Genomic DNA, 24,846 nt, shown 5'->3' on the forward strand with positions numbered 1-24,846 from the left:
CAACTACTAATCCCATGCTCGTGTGTGTATGTGTGTGTGTGTGTGTGTGTGTGTGTGTGTGTGTGTGTGTGTGTTACTGGGGATTGAACCCAGGGACATTCTACCTCCAAGATACACGCCCAGCCCTTTTTATTATTATTTTTTTTAATTTGGAAACCATTTCAGTAAATTGCTGATGCCAGCCTCAAATCTGCAATCCTCCTGTTTCGGTCTCCCAAGTACTGGGCTTACAGGTGGGTACCACAGTGCCAGGCTCATTCTCCACTCTTTTTTTTTTTTTCTTTTTTGGTACTGGGGATGGAACCCAGGGGCATTCTACATCCGAGCTACACCCCCAGCCTTATTTCTTATTCTTTATTTTGAAACAGGGTCTCAATGAGTTGCAAAGGGCCTCACTAAGTAGCTGAGTCTGGTTGCTAACTGGGATCCCAGTGTCTCAACCTCCCAAGTTCTGGGCTCACAGCCTGTGCCACCACGCCCGGCTCTCCACCCTTTACTCGTACCTGACACACAGTAGGTCCTCAGCACATATTTGCTCACTGGATGAACTCGAGGATAATCAACCCAAAAGGCAGGTGATGCCATGTTCTTGCGGATGAAGCCACTGAGGCTCAGAGACGGCCACACTGCCAGGAAGCCGTGGTCCAGGCTGCTGAGCCAGGCGTTTGGGATACACAGAGCATGCTCTTAAACACGAACTAAACTGTAAGGAACCCACCAAGTGCAGAGAAATACTCGACATCCTTCTCACGGGAAGCACCCTATCCTTAACAGGGAAGGCTACGCATGTTCAGAGAGGAAACGTGAGCAGATGTTCAAGGTCCTTACGGTTCCTTGAGGCCTCAGAGTTTAGGTACCAATCAGTGTTGGGAATAAAAATGGGAAAATCTGCTGGGCGTGGTGGCGCACGCTTGTAATCCCAGCACTTGGGCGGCTGAAACAGGAGGATCTCGCAGGTTCGAAGCCAGCCTCAGCCACTTAGTGAGGCTCTTAGCAACGTAGTGAGACCCTGTTTCCAAATAAAATGTAAAAATAGATCTGGGAGTGTAGCCCAGAGGTAGGAAGCCCCTGGGTTCCATCCCCAGTACCACTTTAAAAAAAAAAAAAAAAAAAAAGGAAAATCTGCCAGGCACATTGGCGTGCACCACCTATAATCCCAGTACTTGGGAGGCTGAGACAGAAGGATCACAGGTTCAAGACCAGCCTCAGCAACGTAGTGAGATTCTCATCCACCTAGCAAGACCCTATTTCACAATAAAAATAAAGCTTAGGGCTGGGAATGTCGCTCAGCAGTTGAATGCTCCTGGGTTCAAGCCTCAGTACCACAAAAATAAAAATAAAATAAAAAGGCCGGGAGGTTGTAGCTCAGAGATAGAATGCCCCTGGGTTCAAGCCCTAGTACAAAAAAAAAAAAGGAAGAGTAAAACCTTATTATAAGACACCATCAATTTAATTGGGGAAGGAAAAGAAACATTTCACTAAGCATACACAGAGATCTAAAACACATGATTTCAGAACCTTTCAAGGGGGCAGTGGACATCTTCGGAGAGCTAAGCCTTTCGGAAGAGGCTTTGAGAAATCCGTTAGAGACCTAGTCTCAAATCTTCCTGAAGTGAATATTGTCTGGCCAGTCTTTTCTGTAAAAGAATTGAAACAAGGCTGGGTCTCCGGTTTCCACCACCCCCACCTCCATCCCAAAGTTAATGGCTCCCTTCCTCCCAGGCCTTCCACCGCACTTCCCTTTCTCTCAGGCAAAGGTGCAATTTCCGTGTTTATTTATCTCCTCGGCCACACTCTGGGCTCACATCTGAGTCGTGTCCCGCTGGTTTCCACAGAGCCAGGCTCAGGGCAGGGATGTGGTGTGTGTTTGCTAAGGGAATCATGACTGAATCAAGGAGCGAAGAAATGAGGGGCTGGACGAACATGACACCTGTCGGATGCCCAGCTCGCGCGCGCGCGCGTGTGTGTGTGTGTGTGTGTGTGTGTGCGCGTGCGTGCGTGTGCGTGTGTTAGAGCCCAAGCAAGTCTCCAGGGATTTGAGCAGCATCTGAGAAGAGAGGGGAAGAAGGCAGATCCCTTACCCTTGATGGGGGAGGGCACGGGCCACGTGGCCCTGCAGAAAAGAGCAGGTGTCCAGCCTCTAAACCCCCTGTCACCGGCACCTCAGCGTCCCAGCAATTCTAGAAAGAAACCTGGTGCTGCTAAGCTCACCTCGCCCCCTCCCCGCCTCACAGACAGGAAGAACGCAACGCACATTTTCTCCCCCCAAACATGCAGAATGGCGGTTGCCATGAGCACTGAGATCCACATGTTACTTGACATCCGCTTTTTTTTAGAAGTTCAGTTGCCACGGTAACACAATACCCCCCACCCCAGCCTGAAGATGAATCTCTGGTTCAACGCAGAGGGAGATGAGGCTCTTTCTAGACATCTCATGGAGCGATGGGGCGGGACCAAGTCTCCCGCTCCGGGCTCAATAAACACTGAGGAATTAAACCCAAGTGCTCTGAAGCAGCTCATGGGTGGCAGAGAGGCAGTGTCGCCCCGGCACCCTCCTCGGAGCCACCCCAGGCACGTTGGCGCGGCCAGCAGGTGGTGGCAGGCGCCTTCCAAGATCATCCGATGTTGCTTGGTGGCACATATCCCAAGAGCAGACACACAGAGCCACAGGCCCAGACCAGAGGCTTGTCCCAAGCCGGTGCTTTCTGTGCATCTACTATCAGCTGTGCATTGTCCCAGGCACTGGGGACACAAAGTCCTCCTCCTGCCCTCAAGAAGACTGCGGTAAGCAAAAAAAGTAAAATAGGGCTGATGGTGAGGCATGGTAGGAAGACTAATGGCCACCCTCCGCACACACCCTGAGGAAACGTCCACATCGGGGCCTCGGTGACTTCTGTGAATGTTACCTTCCATGGTCAAAATGATCGCAGAAGTGGGTAGGCAACGATCCAGAGATGAGTCTATGATCCCGGATTCTCCAGGTGGCTTTGCTATAACGACAAGGGTCCTTAATAAAAAGGAGGTGTGGGGTCAGAGAGAGGATGCTTACGCGGCTGGGGGGTTTTGTTTTTGTTTTCTGGTACTGAGGATTGAACCCAGGGGCATTCTACCACTGAGCTACACCCCGGTCCTTTTTACTATGTTTCATCTTTTTTCTTTTTTTGGAGACAGGTGTTGCTGAGGCTGGCCTCAAGCCCACTCCTCCTGCCACGGCCTCCCAAGTGCTCTGCCTGGCTGGCTTTGGCGATGAAAGTTCTTGGCCTGGAGAACCAAACGTGACGTTGCTATCACTAGTATTCTAGTTTTGAGTTTTCTAGGGCTCCAAGTGGAGGGTGAGGAAGAACCCGTAGTTATGGAGAGGTCCCGAGTGCACCAGCCTCTAGACGCTGGAAAAGCAAGGAGACAGCCTCATCCCCAGGGCCTCCAAAAGAAACAACCCATGGCTCTATTTCAAACTGCTCTTCCCCCATGCAGGAGATTGAACCCAGGGCCTCACACGCTCGACAAGCGCTCTACCACTGCGCCCCCAGCCCCATCTTGGACTGCTGGTCTCCAAAAGCCAAGACAATATACATGGTACCCTTTTAAGACACTGTCCTTGGCACCTGTTACAGGGACAGCTGGAAACTGACCGAGATGGCTGACGGAGGGCCTGAGCAGAGAGCTCCAGCCGAGCCCAAGACCAAGGGGCTGGCGAGGGGCCCGCGATACAGCTGGTCATAGGCTGCTCCGAGAAGGTGGCTTTTGGACAAAGGCGTGAAGGAGGAGGTGCAGGAGAACCGTGGGTGTCTAAAGGATGCTCCTAGCTGGGCGTGGTGGCGCACGCTTGTAATCCCAGCATTTGGGAGGCTGAGACAGGAAAATCGCTGTTCATGGCCAGCCTCAGCTGCTTAGTGAGGCCCTCTGAAACTCAGTGAGACCCTGTTTCAAAATAGAGAATTACAAAATAGGGCTGGGGGTGTAACTCAGAGGTAGAATGCCCCCTGGGTTCCATCACTAGTAACGCAAAAAATCTAAAAAATCAATAAAGGATGCTCCTGGCTGAGGGGACCTCCAGGAGACACTTGGCGGGGAGGGCGACAGCCTCTTAGAGATGGCACCAGGAAGTAAAGCCATCACAGAAGAGACCAAGGGGCAGCTTGTGCGAGGCCTGGGCGGCTGCAGGGAACCACTCCCAGGACTGAGTAGAGACGGGGCGTGACGGGCCTTCAAAGAGTAAAGGGGTCGCCCTGTTGGCAATAGATGCGGGAGCCTGGGGGAGACAGGGAAAGCAGGAGTTGATCCAGGTGAGAGACTGCAGGGCCTTGGACCAGCTCGGAGCAGAGCTGGGGTGAATTGTCTCCCACAGGCTGCAAGGCATGAAGGGGAGGGGGAGGACTGAGGTTCATGCTAAAGCTCCTGGCCTGAGTGACAGGGGCCTGGCGTGGCCACTACTGCGTTTGACCTCCAAGTGGAAGGCAGGAAAAAGCCTGGAGTTGAGAGGAGAGGCCCAGGTGACGTCGAACTCAGGGGTCCTTAGCTTAGGAGATGTTGTTCCAAGCTCAGACCCAGGTGTGCTCACAATGGAGTTTGGGCGCTCCAACGGCCTAGGTGAAAGAGATAAGAAGCAGCTAGGGAGCTGGGCAGTGTGGTGGTGCACACCTGTCATCTCGGTAGTTGGGAGGCTCAGGCAAGAGGATTGCACATTCAAGGCCAGCCTCAGCAAATTAGTGAGGGCCTCCACAACTTAGTGAGACCCTGTTTCAAAATAAAAAATAAAATAGGGCTGGAATGTAACTCAGAAGTAGAATGTCCCAGGGTTCAATCCCCAGCACCACCAAAAACAGAGAGAGGAGGAGGAAGAGGAGGAGGAGAAGGAGAAGGTGGAGGGAGGGAGGGAGGTGGGAGCTGGAGGAAGAAACAAAGAAAGAAACCAATTAGGAGCCTGGGATGGAGTGGCCACTGTGAGGCAAAGACAGCAAGAGGGAAGTCAGGAAAGTGTGGCTCACATTTATAACCCCAGCACTTGGGAGGCTGAGATAGGAGGCTTACAGGCTTGTGGCCAGCCTCAGCAACTTAGTGAGGCCCTGTTTCAAAATTTAAAAAAAATAATAATAAAGTAAGAAGCCAGGTGTGCAGATTGAGGACAGCCTCAGCTACTGCTCAGTGAGGCCCTTTACAGCTCAGGGAGACCCCATTTCAAAATAAAAAATGAAATCTAGGGCTGGAGGTGTAGCTCAGAGGTAGAACCTTGTGTTCCATCCCCAGGACTGCAAATAAAAAATGAAAAAATAAAAAATAGGTCTGGGCATAGCTTGGAGGTAAAAATCCCCCTGGGTTCAATCCCTAGTATTGCAAAAACAAAACAAAATATGGCTGGGGTGTGGCTTGGAGGTTATAAAGCCTCTAGGTTCAAGCCCCAGTACCCAAAATAGAAATAAATAAAAGATGCTGCCGGGATCCGGAGGGGCATCCAGCCTCCGGGCAGGGCGGGGCCCAGGAAAAGCGCTCCAGCAGAGGCTGGGGGCGAGCGCATCCAGGAGTGAGAGGAGGAATCAGGCCCAACACAGGCAGCTTTTCAAATTCTGCTGCAGAAAAATAGGGCATGGCTGGAAGGGGGTGTAGGGAAAAGATGGGGTTTTATTTCCTTCTGTTTTGTGTGATGGGAAAAATTATAGCATGCTTATGCTGATGGGGAAATGATCCGAAAGAGAGCAGAGGGGGCAAGAGTCAAAGCGGAAGGCCAGGGAAGGGCTCGCAGGGCGGCTGCAGGTGGGCACAGCAGGGGAGGCGCTCTTCTGACAGCTCCACTTTCCCCAGGGAAGTAGGAAGCGCCAGGGCGGCTGAGAAGGGAGGAAGCGAGGGGGCTGCAGAGGGAGGTGTGCGCTCGGCACTGGAGGAAGCTGTCAGGGTTGGCAGCCAGCTCCGGCCTCTGTCTTGCTCAGCCGCTCGGCGCTTTCTTGGAGGAGGTGGACAAGCTGGTTTGGGGAGAGCTGGCATGAAGTATTTGAGGGGCTCGTGGGAGACAGAATCATGGCTCTTCGAAGAGTCTGCCTTCTCGCCTCTTTCCACCATCTTTCCTTGTGGTCATAAGGATGCCAGTGAATGTCCTGGGCGCTGCTCTCAGAGCAGCAATAGCTGGGTGCAGTGGCCTGCACCTGTGATCGCAGTACTTGGGAGGCTGAGATGGGCGGATCGCAGGTTCAAGGCCAGCCTCAACAAGCTAGTGAGAGCTTGTTTCCAAACCAAAAATTAAAAGGGCTGGGGGGGGGGGTGACTTGGAAGTAAAATGCCCCTGGGTTCAATCCCCAGTACCACGAACATGTGCGCGTGCGCGCGCACACACACACACACACACACACACAGCGTCAGCAATGTGGAAAAGAGAGACAAAAGCCGGGTCCTCATTAAGCGTGCCCAGAGTCATCTTCCGGTTTCTAACTATGCTGACAAAGTCTGGTTACACTGGTGAATTTGAAGTCACTGATGATCACGGAGCTGGGAAATTGTTGTGAATGGCGTGTGCAAGTTAAACAAACGTGGACTGATCAACCCCCGATTCAAGAAAATGGCAGGATAAAGCCGGGCGTGGTGGGCACGCTTGTAACCCCAGCATTCGGGAGGCTAAAACCCATGGGTTGTGGTTCGCGGACAGCCTCAGCTACTCAGTGAGGCCCTCGGCAACTTAGTGAGACCCTGTTTCAAAATAAAAGAATAAAAAATAGGGTCAAATGCTCTTGGGGTTCCATCCCCAGACCCTCCCCCCAAAAAAAAAATAAAAATGGCAGGATAAGGTGCTCCCACACCTTCGGTTTGGTTTCACTGTATTGACAGCCTGGACTGGCAACGTGGCCCACGAAGAAGCAAGATGAAAACACACAGGAAGGAAAACCCCGGGCTACTTTTTCTAGGGATGTAAAACATACATATAAACTGAAGCCACCATGGACAAAAATATATATATATATGGCTACCTCCTAAACCCTGGGGTCTCTGAAGAGCTTAGGCTATATGCGGTAAAGGATTTAGAATCAAGGTGACCGGATAGAATTAAAGTAGGTAACGAGTTGACCAAGAGAGATCATCCTGCCGGGCGTGGTGGCGCACGCTTGTCATCCCCGCGCTTGGGAGGCTGAGACAAGAGGATCGCGCGGGTTCGAAGCCAGCCGCGCGCGCTGGCTTAGGAGACCCTGTTTCCGAATAAAAATGTAAAAATAGGTCTGGGAGTGTAGCCCGGAGATAGAAGGGCTTCCAGGAACCCCAGTACCACCAAAAAAAAAAAAAAAAAAAAGAGATCATCCTGCTTTATCTGAGTGGGCCGTAATCACAGGGGCATTCTACCTTCAAGCGATACCCCTCAGCCCTATTATTTATTCTTTCTTTCTTTAGTGTGTGTGTGTGTGTGTGTGTGTGTGTGTGTGTGTTACTGGGGATGGAACCCAGGGGCTTTCTGCCTCCGGGCTACACTCCCAGACCTATTTTATATTTTATTTGGAAACAGGGTCTCACTAAGTTGGGGAGGCTGGTCATGAGTCTGCGATCCTCCCGTCGCAGCCTCCCAAGTACTGGAATTACGTGTGTGCACCACCACGCCCCGCCGTGGTTTCCTTTTTAATAATCAAGGTGGAGATAGGACAAGGGGCTGCGTGGAGGTGGGGAGGGGCACAGGATCCTCAGAGGAACTGGAATGGGGAAATGTCCAGGTTTGCTGCACACACCCCCTCCCCGCCGTGAAGCCAATAACTCGGCAGATGCAGTGAAGAGAGAAGAAAGAGCTTCACTGGCAATAAGCCAGCAAGTCGGAAGACCAAGAGCAGCCGCCCAAATCCCATCTCGCCAGCGGTCGCAGGCGTGAGGCTTACACAGGGCTTCTGGGATGTCCAGCTTTCGCCCTAGTCAGGTAGGCACCGAAAGAGCATTAGTTCTTGCAGTAATCAATTCTCTTGACCCGGTTTCCATAGTGTCCCCGCATCACCAGGTGTGCTGGGTATTCCTGGAGACTCAGAGGAAGATGACCGGCCAGGAGGTCGGCTGGCTGCTGGTGTTCTCTGGGGTTTGCCCTTCTTCGTCTTTTTGACCAGTTAATTATTTGAGGAAGGAGGCAAGACAGAAAGACAGAATCAGACTTACCAGTGCTGGGTGGACTAACCCGTTAGTTCATGCTTCAGAACCGGAGGCCTGAATGTTGAAGAATCACTTTTGTGGGTGATAAAGTGATCAAGAGTTATGAAGGAGAGCCGGGCTTGGGGGCGCACTCTTGTAATCCCAGCATTGGGGAGGCTGAGACCAGAGGATCTGGGTTCACAGACAGCCTCAGCTACTACTGAGGGCCTTTGCAACTCAGTGAGACCCTGTTTCCAAATAAAGAATAAAAAAAAAATAGGGCTGGGGGTATAGCTCAGAGGTAGAATACCCCTGGGTTCCATCCCCAGTACAGGGAAAAAAAAAAAAAAAAGAGTTAGGAAGGAGCTGGGCGTGCAAGCTTATAATCCCAGCACTTGGGAGGCTGAGATAGGAGGATGACAGGTTCAAGACCAGCCTCAGCTTCTTAGTGAGGCTCTCTGCAACTTAGTGAGAACCTGTTTCAAAATAAAGAATAAAGCCAGATATGGTGGTCCATGCTTGTAATTCCATTACTTGGGAGGCTAAGACAGGAGGACCAGTGTTTGTGGCCAGCCTCAGCGACTTAGTGAGACCCTGCTTCAAAATAAAGGAAAAAAAAGTTGGGCTAGAGGTGTAACTCAGAGGTAGAATGCCCCTGGGTTCCATCCCCACCACCAAAAAAAAAAAAAAAAAAAAAAGAATACAAAGAAAATAGGGGTGTGGGTATAACTCAGGGGTAAAATGATACTGGGTTCCATTCCCAGCACTGCAAAAAAAAAAAAAAAAAAAAAAAAAAAAGGAAGGAGACAGGCCGGGTGACTCTCACACCTATAATCCTAGTACTTGGGAGGCTGAGACAGGAGAATCACAGGTTTGAGAACAGCCTCAGTTACTTAACAAGGCCCTCAGCAAATTGAGACCCTGTTTCAAAGATAAATAAAATAAGGCTAGGGGTATAGTCCAGAGGTTGAATGCCCGTGGGTTTCACCCCATGTACCAAGAAGGGGTATAGTCCAGAGGTTGAATGCCCGTGGGTTTCACCCCATGTACCAAGAAGGGGGGGGGGAGGGAGAAGGAGCCAGATGTGGTGCACATGCCTGTAAACACAGTACTTGGGAGGCTGAGACAGGAGGATCACAGGTTTGTAGCCAACCTCAACAACTTAGTGAGATCCTGCTTCAAAATAAAATTGGGGTAGGAGTATAGCTCAGAGGTAGAATGCCCCCAAGTCAATCCCCAGAAACACATACACATGAATCAGGAGGGAGTGGAGCTCCAGGAAAGAGGAAGCCCTGGCCGGCTGGCGGGGACTGCGGCAGAGGGGCGGCGGGGCCAGGCCAGGGCCAGGGGGTTAAAAGGGAGGAAAAGGGCATCTGACTTACAAGTAGCAATGCGGAAAGCGACTTCACCTGATGCCGCAGAGCCGGTGGTCTGAGGATGCAGGACAGGATGCAGCCATCCAAGAAATGGCTCCAGGAGCACATCACTTGACCCATCGGCCTGTGATCCTCCCAGGCTCGCACCCCCCCCCCCCCGGCCCACCGCCGCAGTCCCCTCCCCCACTGGACAAAAGCTGGCCCTGTGGGGCCAGGAGATGGCAGCAGCCTCCTGAGGCCCTTCCCAGCGGCCTGGCAGCTTCCATTCCGGCTTCTTGGCTCATCTACTCTGGAGAAATCAGCCTCCATGACCCAAGTGCATCCAGGAAGCCCCATGAGGGAAGCTGAGGCCTCAGAAGATGGCCAGCTCCAGCCCACTAGGCACATGGGGGTCGCGTCAGAGTGGACCCTCCAGCCCTAGTTGATCCTTCAGATGATCGCAACCCAGCGTGCGTGTGTGTGTGTGTGTGTGTGTGTGTGTGCGCGCGTGTGTGTGTACTGGGGATTTAATTCAGGTAAATTCTACCTCTGACCCACACCTTCAGCCCTTTTTTTGGTTTTTTGTTTTGAAACAGGGTTTCGCTGGGTTGCTGAGGCTGTCCTCAAACCTGCAATCCACAATCCTCCTGCCTCAGCCTCCCAAGCATTGGGATTACAGGTGTGCACCACTATGTCTGACTCCAACTCACATCTTAAATACAACCTCCCAAAGACCCTCCAAGCCAGAGCTGCTCAGCTGGGCTGCTTCCCCAGCTCCTGACCCACAGACACCAAGAGAGGTCATTACTGTTGCAAGCCACTAAGTTTTGATGTGATTTGTTACACAGAGAGAATTTTTTTTTTTCAGCACTGGTGATTGAATCCAGGGGCCTTCTATCTCCAAGCTACACCCCCAGCCCTATGTTTTATTCTTTATTTGGAAACAGGATCTCCCTAAATTGCTGAGGGCCTAAGTAGCTGAGGCTGGCCGTGAACCGCGATCCTCCTGTTTCAGCCTCCCAAGTACTGGGATTATAAGCGTGCACAACCACGCCCGGCTTCATAGATAATTAATACAATAGGTTTTTTATTATTATTTTAACAGTCCCTCCTCTGGTAGTACTTCTAAGTTTCAAATGAAATGGCTTCTTCAAGTGGGTGTTCTCTGATCCCCTAGATTAAGTCAGGAGCCCCTTTCCCAGCTCTCCCTTCCTCTCACCATGTCACGAGTCACTATCTGCATAACAATTTGCATACTATATATATTTAATGTATGTATACATCCCTCTCCCAAAAAACTGTAAGCTCCATCTCAGGGCAGGGGCCATTCATTGTCCGGGTCTCCTCTGTACCCCACGCTTCACATGATGCCTGGCATGCAGGAGGTGTTCAAAGATGGTTTGTCGAATGACTGATTGATTGAATAAACTGTTGGCCATGTGTGGTAAGAAGTGGGGCCTAAGCAGAGAGCTTCACGTTAAGTCATTGTCTGTGCAAGATGGAGCGAGTGGAGAGCCCCCTCCTCGGCCCCATCTTGGATCCCATCTGCTTGGCTCAGGGCCTGGGGGGCTACAGGTGCCCCCTCTATTCTGCCTTCCTGAGGTCCAGCTGTGTCCACATCCTGGCTCTTGTTTATGGTGCTCTATTGTTTATTGTGCAAACATGATTTGTGGGGGGGGGGTTTGCTGAGGATTGAACTCAGCAGTATTCTACCTCCGAGCTATACTCCAGCCTGGTTATTTATTTATTTTTTTATTTTGAAACAAGAGTCTTGCTAAGTTGCAGAGGGCCCCACAAGGTTGCTGGGGCTGCCCGCGAACCTGTAATCCTCCCAAGTACTGGGATTACAAGCGTGGGCCAGCACACCCAACTGCAAACGTGACCTTGCTTTCAACGCAACTATAACATGATGGGTGAGCAGGAGCTTCTCTGCGAGTGCAGGTGAGCTGCAGGTTACCTTAAACTCTCCATTCCTGCCTCTCGGCATCTGGACATCTGACTGTTAGCCAATGCTATTCCTAAAGCCCTTCTATGTTTAAAATCCTCCATTGTCAAGCTGGGCGTGTTGGCTCGTGCTTGTCATCCCAATACTTGGGAGGCTGAGACTGGAGGATCACAGGTTTGCAGCCAGCCTCAGCTACTTCGTGAGGCCCTCTGCAGCTTAGTGAGACCTTGTTTCAAAATAAAGAATAAAAAAAATAGGGCTGGGGTGTAGCTCAGAAGTTGCATGTCCCTAGGTTCCATCCCCAGTACTGCAAAGAAAGAAAGAAAGAAAGAAAGAAAGAAAGAAAGAAAGAAAGAAAGAAAGAAAGAATATCCTCCATCATCACAGTCCCCTTTCACCTTATTTTCTTGGTCAGAAATACACATAAGTACCAGGCGCAATGACAAACATGTATAATCTGAGCACTTAGGAAGCTCAGACAAGCCAGGCGTGGTGGCGCATGCTTGTAATACCTGCGCTTGGGAGGCAGAGACAGGAGGATCATGCTGGTTTGGAGCCAGCCGCGCTGGCTTAAGAGACCCTGTTTCCAAATAAAAAGTATAAAATAGGTCTGGGAGTGTAACCCAGAGATAGAAGGGCTTCCAGGAACCCCAGTATCACCAAAAAAAAAAAAAAAAAAAGAAGGAAGCTCAGACAAGAAGATTGCAGGCTTGAGGACAACCTCATAAAGTAGCAAGGCTCTCCACAACTTAATAAGATCCTGTTTCAAAATAAAAAAATAAAATAGGGCTGGGGGTGTAATTCGGAGGTATAATGTCCCTGAGTTCAATCCCTAGTACAAAGAAAAAGAAAGAAATAAAGAAAGAAAGAAAGAAAGAAAGAAAGAAAGAAAGAAAGAAAGAAAGAAGGAAGGAAAATACACATGCACAATTTTGCCAAAGGTCAACAGCAGCCACACCAGGTTTTAGCCATTGCTCTCCACTTGCTAGCTGTGTGACTACAGGCAAGTTACTTAACCTACCTGAGCCTCAGTTCCCTCAGCTGTAATATGGAGAGAGTGATGCTACCTTGCAAAAGTAATTGTGAGGATTATCTGTGGCAAAGAAAAAGGGATTTGGACAAATACGCTCACCGTAAGCTTTAAGTAAATGTTGACTTGTTATTATTAGAAATAAAAAGCCGGAGCCGGACGTGGTGGCGCACGCTTGTAATCCCCATGCTTGGGAGGCTGAGACAGGAGGATTGTGGTTTGCGGACAGCGCCAGCTACTCCGGGAGGCCCTTTGCAACTCAGTGAGACCCTGTTTAAAAATAAAGAATAAGCCGGGCGTGGTGGTGCACACTTGTAATCTCTGTGCTTGGAAGGTGGAGACAGGAGGATCGTGCAGGTTCGAAGCCAGCCACGCAGGCTTAAGAGACCCTGTTTCCAAATAAAAAATATAAAAATAGGTCTGGGAGTGTAGCCCGGAGGTAGAAGGGTAGAAGGGTTTCCAGGAACCCCAGTACCACCAAAAAAAAAAAAAAAAAAAAGAAGAGGAAGAAAAAGAAGGAGGAGGAGGAGAAGGAGGAGGAGGAGAAGGAGGAGGAGGAGGAGAAGAAGAAATAAAAAGCCAGGCGTTTTTAACCACCTGGATATTAAGAAAATTATGCTTTGAGAGCTCTGAAAGCCAAGATCTCTGCTCATGGAAGAGTCCCCAGCCTCAGGAGTAGCACCGTGCCAACCGCAATGTACCTTTTGCAGACAGGACAGGCGAGCCAGCCAAGGTCACACTGCGTCACTGTCGGAAGTGAGACTCTCTTTTCGGTGAGCGTACGTGCCGTCCTTTGAGAATAATGTGCTGCCTGCCACCCGTTCGGATTTGCTCAAAGCTATTTTTCCTGCCGTGGAGGTGATGAAAACGGAATCACAAGGAGCACATATCTCACTCAGCCACTCAGCAAACACTTTCAAAGGACCTACTCTGTGGGCGGGGTAGCTCACGTACGGATTGAGAGCTTTGCCCAGGATGTGTGAGGCCCAGGATGAGGGAGTCTCTGCCCTCAGAGGACTTGGGGTCCGTCTCAGTCCGCATTCCCACTGCAGTGACCCCAAAACACTGACCACAACAACTTAGAGGAAAGAGATTTATTTGCTCACAGTTCTGGAGATTGTAGGGGTTCAATCCATGTGAGGCTGGGTTTGCCGGGTGCTGGAAGCAGAGAGAGGAGGAGCGCAGAGAGTGAGCACCGGGGGAGGGGGCGCCTCATACAGTCCCCGCGGCCCACCCCAGGAGCCCCTCCTTAGCAGCCAGCCGGCTTGCAGCACCGCCACCTTGATTCTGCGAGGACTAGGAGGACATTCTAAATCAAAACCATTATGTCAGGTGAAGTCTGCGGAGGTCAGAGGGTGGCGGCCGGAGGCAAGGGAGGGCAGAGGGCTGCTCTCACGTCAGAGGCCAGAAGCCAGAGGGAGCAGGCGAGGGGGTTCATTGACATGCGCGCAGTCCCCAAGGCCACACCCCAGGGACCCCTCCTCGGCGACTGAGCCCCGCCTCCAACATGGCATGTCCACAGGAGGTCCTGGGGGCATCCTAAGTCCACCCCATAACAGGGTCCTAGGACTGAAGGGAGACAGCCATTCCATAAATGATTAGTTAATTATGATTCTTTTTTTTTTTTTTTTTTGGTGGTACTGGGGTTCCTGGAAGCCCTTCTACCTCGGGGCTACACTCCCAGACCTATTTTTACATTTTTATTTGGAAACAGGGTCTCCTAAGCCAGCGCGCGGCTGGCTTCGAACCTGCGCGATCCTCCTGTCTCCGCCTCCCAAGCGCGGGGATTACAAGCGTGCGCCACCACGCCCGGCAGTTGATTATGATTCTGATAGACGTGTTGACGGGTACTTTGGGAGCAGGCCCAAGGGAACTATTTCCCCCATGAGCAGCGACATTTGATCACTAGCTCAAAAGACGCAGATACTAGAAGAGCAGGTGGGGAGAGAGAAGGATAGGGACAAGAGAGAACGGCGTGTGCAACGGGCCTGAGGCGGGGAGGTGCTCAGCAATTAGAGGGGATGGAAGGCTGGCAAGCCATGCCGGGAGCAGAGATACTGTCACAGATGGCTCGTGGCAGCGGGGGAGGGGGCAGTCATACACCGTGGCAGATCTGGGACAGAGTTAGTTATCGTTTGCTAAGCAACTTCAGACAACAATGAACAGGTAGGATCTCACAGTATCTGGTCAGGAATTTAGAAGCAGCTGAGTTCTGTGGTCTGGGTCCCTTAAGAGCTTTCAGGCTAGACATAAATTGGGGCCGTATCATCAATGACTGGACCAGGACTAGCGGGCCCACTTCCAAGATGGCCGGCACGGATGGACACCACCCCGCTCCATCAGAACACCCCGGAGCAGCTTCTGATCGGACACAGCAAGTTGAGATCCATCCCTCTCCTCCCCCAAGTCCGCTTCACAACACAGGGGGAGAGGTGGCATACCCAGACAAGAACAGGAGAGATGGCAGAGATGCTCGCAGCAGCTGGAGGAGGGGCAAGGGCCATGAAGCTCAGCAGAATGGGGAAGACTGAGCCTCGAGGGGAACCCAGCAAACCCCAGCAGCAGAGGCGTCTGAGAGGAGGCCCCGCCAAGCACTACAGCCAGCCACCCAGGGCTGCCCCATCCCGAGCAGCCCGCGGACTTCAGCTGTCCCTGCCAGAAACTGGAGGGAGCTCACCTAGGCTGCAGCCCCAGGCGGTAGCCCAGAGGCTGGACACAGGGTTCAGGAATCCCTACGACCTCCTGGCCCCATCTCCACTCACAGCCAGAGTGGGGCAGCCAAGCAGGAGACCCAGCGGAGCTATCGGGGCGCTGGCCACAGAAGGAAGGACACGCTGCCCTCCACAGGTGAGGCTCCTTACAAGTGGCTGGGCACCGCAGTGGGTAACGAGGTCCCCACACAGCGAGATCCATCCATCCTTCTGCGCAACCCCCACGCACAGAGCTGCCCACCGTGTCCCTGCCTCTCAGTAGGACCGGACCGCAGTGATTTTTAGACATTAGAAAAACAGGGTCACATGTGTTTAAGTAACTTTGAAAATCAAACAGGGAATTAGGGAGCAGATCAATATAAAAATTTAAAGACTTTTGTGTGTGGTACTGGGAACTGAAACCAGGGGTGTTGGACCTCTGGGCTACACCTCCTCACGCCTCCAGCCCTATTTTATTTCATTTTATTTTGGTCCCAAGGATTGAACCCAGGAGGATTCTATCTCTGAGCTACATCCTTGTTAGCTTTTTGGTTTGGGTTTTGGTTTTGTCTTTGTTTTGTGACACTAGAGATTGAACCCAGAGCCATTCTACCTCCAAGCTAAACCCCCAGCCCGATTTTATTTCTTATTTGAAAACAGGGTCTCACTAAGTTGTGGAGGGCCTCTCTAAATTGTCAAGGCTGGCTTCGAACCTGCAATCCTCCTGTCTCAGCCTCCCAAGTACCGGGATTATAAGCATATGCCACCACACTCGGCTTCTTTTTAGTTTTTATTTTGAAACAGGATCTTGCTAAGTTGCTGAGGCTGTCCTCGAACCTCAATTCCTGTCTCAGCCTCCCAAGTACTGGGATTACAGGTGTGCACCACCATGAGAAAAATAGGATTTTAAAAAATAACTATATTTTTCTCCGCATAATTCTCTTTAATGTTTTTTATTTTAGCAGGTCCACTCATTTACATAGTACAGTGCTTTCCCTCTCCAGATGCCAAACAGCCATAAGTATTAAACTCCCTAAAATCTGTTACTGAGGCTCCTGACCCAATAGCGTGTTTTCATTTGACCAGACTGACCCAAACCCACTCGCTGCTCTCAAGATTTGCCTTTTCTTTAATAGCTCCTCGGCTGTTGAACTCTCCTTGAACGCACTTCACCAAGCTGTCCAGGGTAACCTCCGACTCCCCTGCAGCCATCCTCTACCAGCCCACTTCTGGAGGACCTGACCTCTCCTGGCCAAGGGCCCCCCTACAATGCCCCCTGACAGCAGGAAGTAGCTTAAGACTCCGTATCCGCCCATTATCACCAAAAGGCCGGGGTGATAAGTTGGGTCCCTCCCCCACGTGATCTCATAGTGGAAGCCAGAAGTGGAGATATCGTGAGACTCCAGGTGCCTCAAGACCCCAAACATCGCGGTGCTGCAGATGTCGCGAGAGAATCGGCATGCCTATAAAACATTGGTGCCTCTGATCCCCCTCCTGACTCAGCCGGCCGGTCAGGACTATGCGCAACTCTCCAGACGCATGGCCTGTCAGCCCCTTTCCCACAGCCGGCTGACTCTCTGGAGGGTGCCGGGTCCGAATCAGCGGTTTCTGATAACCCGGTTGGTGTTTTTACCTCCCTCCTAAACCCCTAACTCTGCCGGGCGTGGTGGCGCACACTTATAATCCTCGTGCTTGGGAGGCTGAGACAGGAGGATCGCACAGGTTCGAAGCCAGCCTCAGCTACTTAGTGAGGCTCTCAGCAACTTAGTGAGACCCTGTTTCCAAATAAAGTATAAAATAGGTCTGGGAGTGTAGCCTGGAGGTAGAAAGCCTTTGGGTTCCACCCCAGTACCACCAAACAAAAACAAAACAAAAACAAAAACAAAAAACCCTAACTCTATTTTCAACCTAGCAGATTCCACCAAAAACATTTCAGAACTAATCAATTCGGCACAGGTGAGAAACCAACATGCTCAAATCAGTTGCATTTCTCTATCCGAACTTCTGAAGTGGAAATTAAGAACAGAATGTCATTTACACAGCATTAAAGGGAACAAAAGTCAGACACAGACCTCACCCAGGAGGCAAAACACTTGCACACTGAAAAATACAAACGTTGCTGAAGAAACTAAGGACGGCACAGACAGAAACATGTCCGCTTACGGATGTGTGCAGGGACTGGAAGACTTAATACTGTCAAAATGAAATGCTGCCCACAGCGATGTACAGTCCATGCCATCTCTATCAAAATCCCAATGGCCTTTTTTTTTTTTTGGCAGAAATAGAAAAATTGATTAAAAAATGTGTTTGGACTCTTTAGGGCCCCCAAAGAGCCCAAGAAGAACAAAAGTTAGAGATCTCGCGCTCTCTGATGTCAAGATGTTTTATAAAGTGTGGCGTGGACACAAAGAGAGCAAAGGAAGAGCCCGGGACCAAAGGCCTGAATATGCCGCAAATTATCTTCAACAAGGTGTCGAGACTGTTCAGTGAAGTGGAGACAGAGCCGGGCGTGGTGGCGCTCGCTTGTAATCCCAGCATTTGGGAGGCTGAGACAGGAGGAGCCCGGTTTCCAGACAACCAGCCTCAGATACTTAATGAGGCTCTCTGCAACTTAGTGAGACCCTGTTCAAAATAAAGAATAAAAAAAATCGAGCTGGTTGTGTAGCTCAGAGGTAGGATGTCTCTGGGTTCAATCCCCAGCGCGCGCGCGCGCGCGCGCGCACACACACACACACACACACACACACATCTGGGCTGGAAAGTAGCAAAGTGGTAGAGTACTTGCCTAGCATGTCAGGGCCCTGGGTTACATTCCCAGATAGAGAGGAGAGAGAGAGAGAGAGAGAGAGAGAGAGAGAGAGAGAGAGAGAGAGAAGAGAGGAGAAGAGAGAAGAAAGAGAGAGAAAGAGAGAAAGAAAGAAAGAAAGAGAGAGAGAAAGAAAGAAAGAAAGAAAGAAAGAAAGAAAGAAAGAAGAAAAAGCAGGTGTGCTAGTGCACGCTTGTAATCCCAGCATTTGGGAGGCTGAGATAGGAGGATTGTGGTTAATGGACAGCCTCAGCTACTTAGTGAGGCCCTCAGCAACTCAGTGAGACTGTTTCAAAATAAAGAATCAAAAATAGGGCTGGGGATGTAGCTCAAAGGTAGAATGCCCTTGGGTTTCATCCTCAGTACTGCAAAAAAATAAAAAAGGGAGGAAGGAAGGAGGGAGGGAGGGAGGGAAGGAGGGAAGGAAGGAAGGAAGGAAGGAAGGGAGGGAGGGAGGGGGGAAAATCTAAGATAAAGTTAAGGTAATGTCCTAGAAAATAAAACAAACTTTTTTTCTTTTCTTGTGGCACTAGGGATTGAACCCAGGAGCATTTGACCTTTGAGCTCCACCTCTAGCCCTATTCTATTCTTTATTTTAAAACAGGGCCTCACTGAGTAGCTGAGGCTGGCCTCGAACCTGCAATCCTCTTGTCTCAACCTCCCAAGTACTGGGATTACAAATGTGCACCACCATACCCAACTAGAGCAAACATATTTAAAACATATTAAAAAATGGCAACCTAGAAGAAACATTTCGGGAAAATTAGAGGATCGGTCCAAAATCTAAATAGATCTGGAAAGAAAAAAAATGAAGGACATGAGCACACATACATTGACTTCTAAAATTAAGAGATTGATTTCCAGATGAAAGGGGCCGCCAAGTACCCATGGTCGATGTATGTCACTGTGAAACTTTAGCTTTTTTTTTTTTTTTTTTGGTGGTACTGGGGTGGAACCCAAAGGCTTTCTACCTCTGGGCTATACTCCCAGATCCATTTTCTAATTTATTTGGAAACAGGATCTCACTAAGTTGCTGAGAGCCTCACTAAGTAGCTGAGGCTGGCTTCGAACCTGCGCGATCCTCCTGTCTCAGCCTCCCAAGCGCGGGGATTACAAGCGTGTGTGCCACCACGCCTGGGTAACTATGAAACTTTAGACCTCTGGAATCATGTCATGTGCGTAGGACCAGATATCAGAATGTCATTTGGGCCTGGCGCAGTGAAGCACACCTCTAGTCCCAGCACGTGGGAGGCTGAGGCAGGGGGATTGCAGGTTCATGGCCAGCACTGGCAACTTAGCAAGGTCCTCCACAACTCAGTGAGACCCTGTCTCAAAATAAAAGCAAAATGGGGCTGGGGTACAGAGGTAGAACACCCCTGGGTTCAACAGTCCAGGTAAGAGCCGGGGAAGGAATCAGGAGAGCAGCTCTGAAGAGCCAAAGAAATGGAGATATTCCCTGTGTGTTCAACCAGGTCAAGAGGAGTTTTAGGTTCCGTTGGGTACATAAAAAAGGCAATCACTAACTTAAAAAACAAGGCAATTACTAACTTCCAGGGGGGGGTAGTTGTCTGATGGCACACTGTGTATTTACCTAGTCCTAACAAATAAACATGCCGGGCGTGGTGGCACACACGCTTGTAATCCCCGTGCTTGGGAGGCGGAGGCAGGAAGATCGTGCAGGTTCGAAGCCAGCTGCGCTGGCCTCAGAGACGCTGTTTCCAAATTAAATATAAAAAATAGGTCTGGGAGTGTAGCCCAGAGGTAGAAAGGCTTCCAGGAACCTCAGTACCACCAAAATAATAATAATAATAATAATAATAATAATAATAATAATAATAAATAATAATATACTGGTACAAGAAAAACCTAGAGGGAGGAGAAAAAATATGCATGACGGAGGCAAAGAAAGCGTGGCAGAAGTCCCGGGGTTGGCGAGCCCCTAAAAGGAATCGGTTTAGAGGAAGAAGAGCAGAATGCCCGAAGCCACTTTGGGGAATGAAGGAAGAGTCCCTGAGGAAAGGATCCAGCCCAGGTGACCAACCAGATTGCTAACAATGCAACCAGGTTGTTTACCCTGCAACTGAAGTGTCTACAGGTATTAACAAAAGCTGTTAGCAGAGGGGTGAGCAATGTCAACCAGGCTTTGAAGTCAAGACAACACAAAAACAGACTGCGGCATTGGCCATCTCCTCTAGTTTCAGAAGACACCCCTATCCAGAGGATTTTTCTAATCTGTCTCGAGATTAGAAGTCACGCCCCCCAGGACTAAGGGTCTTGAGACACCGGAAGGAAGGCGGAGGCTCTTGGGCAAGTTCTCCCTCCAGGCCTCAGGAGGCTCAGGGTTGCCAGATAAGATACCGGGCAATTCTGGAGACTTGCTTAACTTTTTAAAAAAATGTTGTCTGGCCAGTGTGATAGGGCACGCTGTAATCCCAGTACTTGGGAGGCTGAAACAGGAGGATCGCAGGTTGGAGGTCAGCCTTGGCAATCTAACGAGTCACTGATTCAAAGTTAAAAAAGACCTGGGGTATGTACAGCTCGGAGGAATTCTATTCCTCTGGCTTCAATTCCCAGTACATCCCCCCCAAAAAAAAAAATTGTGTTTATCTGAAAACCAAATTTAATTGTATCTTTTTTTTTTTTTAGGTACTGGGAATGGAACCCACAGGCATTCTACCTTCGAGCTTGACACCCCCAGCCCTATTTTTTATTCTTTATTTTGAAACAGGGTCTCACTGAGTTGCAAAGGGCCTCACTAAGTAGCAAAGGGCCTCCTCACTAAGTAGCTGAGGCTGTCCTCACACCTTAATCCTCCTATCTTAGCCTCCCAAGTACTGGGATTACAAGCGTGCACCACCACAACCGGCTAATTGTATCTTTATATGTTGGCTCTGGCAAGCCTCAAGTGCTGACCCCTGTTCATCAAAGTCTTGGATTTTTTTTCCTCTGTCTTGCAAGCCAAGACTGTCTCTCCCACCAGACCCAGGGCCTTGGGGCGAGGGAGCTCCCAGCAACAAGGTCAGGAGGGTGGCCCTAGGACAGCACTCTTTCAACCAGCCCACTTTCAGGTTAAGAAGCCACAAGAAGTCCTTCCTGTAAAGAGATCTGGTTTGGGTTCATGTCTCCACTGGCCCAAGAGGCAGGTATTCCAGGGCCTCCACTTCACCGACCTCTCCTCTCCCGGGGAGATGAGGCCCCATCTTGGGTGGGAACCCTGAGAGACTTTTCTGTCCTCCTCACATGAATTTTTATCAAAGCATGTGTTACTTTTCTAACACATAAAAGGCAATGAAGACATTACCATACTGAAATTGCAATGAGCCTGCGGTGGGCCAGATCATCTGTGGGGCAAAGCAAGATTCTGCAATTCTAAGTAATTTCCTGTTCTTCAGGAGAGCGTGTGGGAACACCCAGTACCCCTTCCGTATGTTATTTGACTTTTGGTTAGTTGTGGTTTGCTATTTGACTGATTCCCCCAGGGATTCTGAGCCCAGCCACTGACCGCGGCTGCCTGATGGCCCAGAATGAGCTCACTGTCCCCCCGACTCTTGGATTTAACCCCGTTTGGATGGGCTTTGAATCCTGCCCCTGTCCAGCGCTGGGCTCACTCCTCCCCTGGAGGACGCCCCAGATGACCCGTCCAGAGGCCAAGGAAGGCGCTTGAGGGCCGGCGCTGTGAGGAGGCAGGGCAGTGAGCTGCAGGGCCCACAGCAGAACAGGCCTGGTAGTCTAGGGAGCCTGTGGCTTAACAGTCCTGGAAAGGGAGATGTGTCCCCTCACCCAGGGCCTGCAGTCTCTCTCCCTGGTAAGAACCAGTGGAGGATAGCCACTGCCCCCAGGCTAAGGAGGGGGCTGCAGAGGGTGGGAGGGTCTTGGGGGATTGACTCCAGCCCTAGCTCCACCTCCTACCAGTCTGGTGACCTTGGGCCCACCAGCCCCCCAAGGATTAAATGAGATAATGAACGCTCAACACCTGGAAACAAAAAAGGAGTCTGCAAATATCTGTTTGATCTTCCCAGAGCCCAGGGGCTGCACTTTGGTCAGAGGGAGGGTGCTTTTCATCGGCAATTCCCAAGCACCCAGGACTGCTCGGCCTACCCTCAGTCCCCCCAGGGCTCTGTCCCCCTGGAAACAGCCGCTGGAGCAGCAGTGAGCACACTCTCCCTGCCCTGGCGCTGCGGCCTGGCCCACGACCTTGGAGGAACCTGGAGAAAGCCTCACCAAGCCACAGTACTTTTCCACTGCATGGCTCGGCCACCTCGGCTGGCTTTGTGCTGTGCGGACCGGGGGGCAAGGTGCGACAGGCCGGCCCCCTCGGGGGCCCACCCAGCCCGGAACCCACCCCAGATCCTACTCTTGGGGATAGAGCTAGGGACCCGCGGAGGGTGAGGGGCAGCGGGGATCCCGAAAAGACAGGCGGGGTCTCTGGGTGCGCCTTGGGGAGCTAGAAGCCACTAGTGAGACCCAAGAATGCGCCAGACATGCGTGTACAAAGACCTCCCAGCGTTTCAGGGGGTCCCTACTGCTTCCTCGGCCCTCTACCCCCAGCCCCTCTCGTAATAATGATTAAACCCTTCCCACCGCGCCGGTGCCGGGTCCGGGGCAGCGCGAGCCTGCGCTGGGGGAAGGGAGAGGGGAGGGTACGCGCCCTAGCGGTCCCGCCCGGTGATGTACGCGGCCGGCCGGGGAGGCGGAGCCGCGACGCCGCCAGGAGTCCCCACCGCAGCCGCGCGCTCGGGCCACTCCGCCGAGCTGCCGCCAGCCCCGGCTCCGGCCACCTCGGCCGCCGCAGTCCGGGCGGCGGGGCCCGCGGGAATCCCCTCCGCTCGGGGGGCGTCCACCCGCCCCGGGCCCTCCCGGCTCCCCGGACGGACGGCGGGGGCCCCTCCCCGGAGAAGCTAGCTCGGCCGCCGCCCGGCCTCCCCCAGCTGGGCACCGGGAACCTGCGGCGCCCGCCCCGTCCGGCCCCGGGCATCTCGCGGGCCGCGGCTGCCCCCGGCGCCGCCCAGACCCTCGCCGCTCCGGGGCGGTGGGCTTCTGCGCGTCTCTCCCTCCGGGAGGGCCCCCCGCGCCCCCGGACCCTTGAGGCGCCGCCGCCGCCGCGATGCTGCCCTGGAGGCGAGACAAGTTCGTGCTGGTGGAGGACGAGGCCCAGCGCCAGGCGAAGAGCCTGAGCCCGGGGCTCGCCTACACGTCGCTGCTCTCCAGCTTCCTGCGCTCCTGCCCCGACCTGCTGCCCGGCTGGCCGCTGGGCCGCCTGGGCCGCGTGTTCCGCAGCCGGCGCCAGAAGGTGGAGCTGAACCGGGAGGACCCCAGCTACACCGTGCGGTACCTGGGCAACGCCGTCACCCTGCACGCCAAGGGCGACGGCTGCACCGACGACGCGGTGGGCAGGATCTGGGCGCGCTGCGGCCCGGGCGGCGGCACCAAGATGCGGCTGACGCTGGGCGCGCACGGGCTCCGCATGCAGCCGAGCGAGCGCGGCGCGGGGGGCGCGGGGCCGCGGCGGCCGGCGCACGCCTACCTGCTGCCGCGCATCACCTACTGCGCGGCGGACGGCCGCCACCCGCGCGTCTTCGCCTGGGTGTACCGCCACCAGGCGCGCCACAAGGCGGTGGTGCTGCGCTGCCACGCCGTGCTGCTGCCGCGGGCGCCCCAGGCGCGCGCCCTGGCCCGGCTGCTGCGCCAGAGCGCCATGGCCGCCCTGGGCGACTTCAAGCGGCTGCAGCGCCAGAGCGACGCGCGCCACGTGCGCCAGCAGCTGCTGCCGCTGCCCCGCGCCCCGCCGCGCCGCCGGCTCAACGCCACGTGCGCCTACCGGCCGCCCGCCGAGCGCGCCCGCGGGGCGCCGCGCCTCGGCAGCATCCAGGAGGAGGACGAGGAGGAGGACGGCGCGGCCGCGGAGCGCGAGCGCCCCGAGGTGCTCAGCCTGGCCCGCGAGCTGAGGACGTGCAGCCTGCGGGCCGCCCCGCCGCCGCCCGGCTGCTGGAAGGCGCCGCGCTGAGGGCCCCCGGCCGCCGGGGGTGGGGGTGGGGGGGGTCCGCCTCTCCCCACCCCGGAGGGTTCCGGGCTTTCCACTGTGGGACTGCACCCCCCCTCCCGCGCGCGCGCTTGACACCCAGGCTCTGCCCGCAGACCTCCCGGCTTCCGCCCAAAGCATCCTCTGGGGGGGAGAAGTTTCCAGAAACCCCGGACAGTGAGTGGGTTTGGACCCTGGCCAGGGAAAGGCAGTGGCCCTGCGCTTCCCCGCAGGCCTCCTCGCTGGGATAGGAACCACCCTTAGGGAGAGGCGTTCTTCCAGGGAAAGGGTGCTGTGACGGGGGAAAGCGGCCGCCCCGATGGGCACGCGTGGGGTCAGACACACCTGCAAGGATGCTGGACTCGGCCCGGCCTCGCTACCCCTTGGAGGACTCTTGGGACTTCACTGCTCTGCCCTGGAGAAGGATGGTCTCACCCACGTTCCAAGGACAGGATCCGCCCTGACAACTGTGTGACTGGCAGCCGCCGGGCTCTGCCTTGGCGCTCCCACTGGATCCCCCTCCCTGCAGACAGATTAGTGTGGCCTCCCCTAGTGCCCCCCACCAGGACCAAGATGGGGCCTCCAAAGGAGGTAAGGAGAACCTTCCGCAGGTGCAGGTGAAGCAGAGATGCCCCCAAATCAAGGCTCTTGGGGCGAGTGGGTCACAAGAACAGCTGTATTCGCAGAGCAGGGGCGTGGAAGGAGGGTGTGCAAACCCCATGGAGGGGGGTGTCTCCACAAGGCCACAAAAAACCCAAAGATCTATGTATCACCAACCGATGGTTGTAAATAAAGTGGGTCTGCTTTTCCAGCCCCGTCGTGACTCCTGTGTCGTGTTTGGTGCCAGGCCTGCTGGGGCGAGGTGACCCTCGGAACCCAGAGGTCAGGAGGCCCGGGAAGCGGCCCCTTTTTAGCAGGC

General features: G+C 53.0%; 1 protein-coding gene across 1 annotated transcript; it reads left to right on the forward strand.

Moving 5' to 3' along the window:
• Positions 1-23,012: 23,012 nt before the first annotated feature.
• FAM43B (family with sequence similarity 43 member B) lies at positions 23,013-23,912 on the forward strand (the record flags this gene model as incomplete). Its single annotated transcript, XM_080691336.1, has 1 exon — positions 23,013-23,912. One exon carries the CDS (start codon positions 23,013-23,015, stop codon positions 23,910-23,912), a length of 900 nt encoding a protein of 299 aa, XP_080547462.1.
• Positions 23,913-24,846: the final 934 nt, after the last annotated feature.

The sequence above is a fragment of the Muscardinus avellanarius genome (assembly GCF_963383645.1).
Source record: "Muscardinus avellanarius genome assembly, chromosome: 3".
NCBI classification, from domain to species: Eukaryota; Metazoa; Chordata; class Mammalia; order Rodentia; family Gliridae; genus Muscardinus; species Muscardinus avellanarius.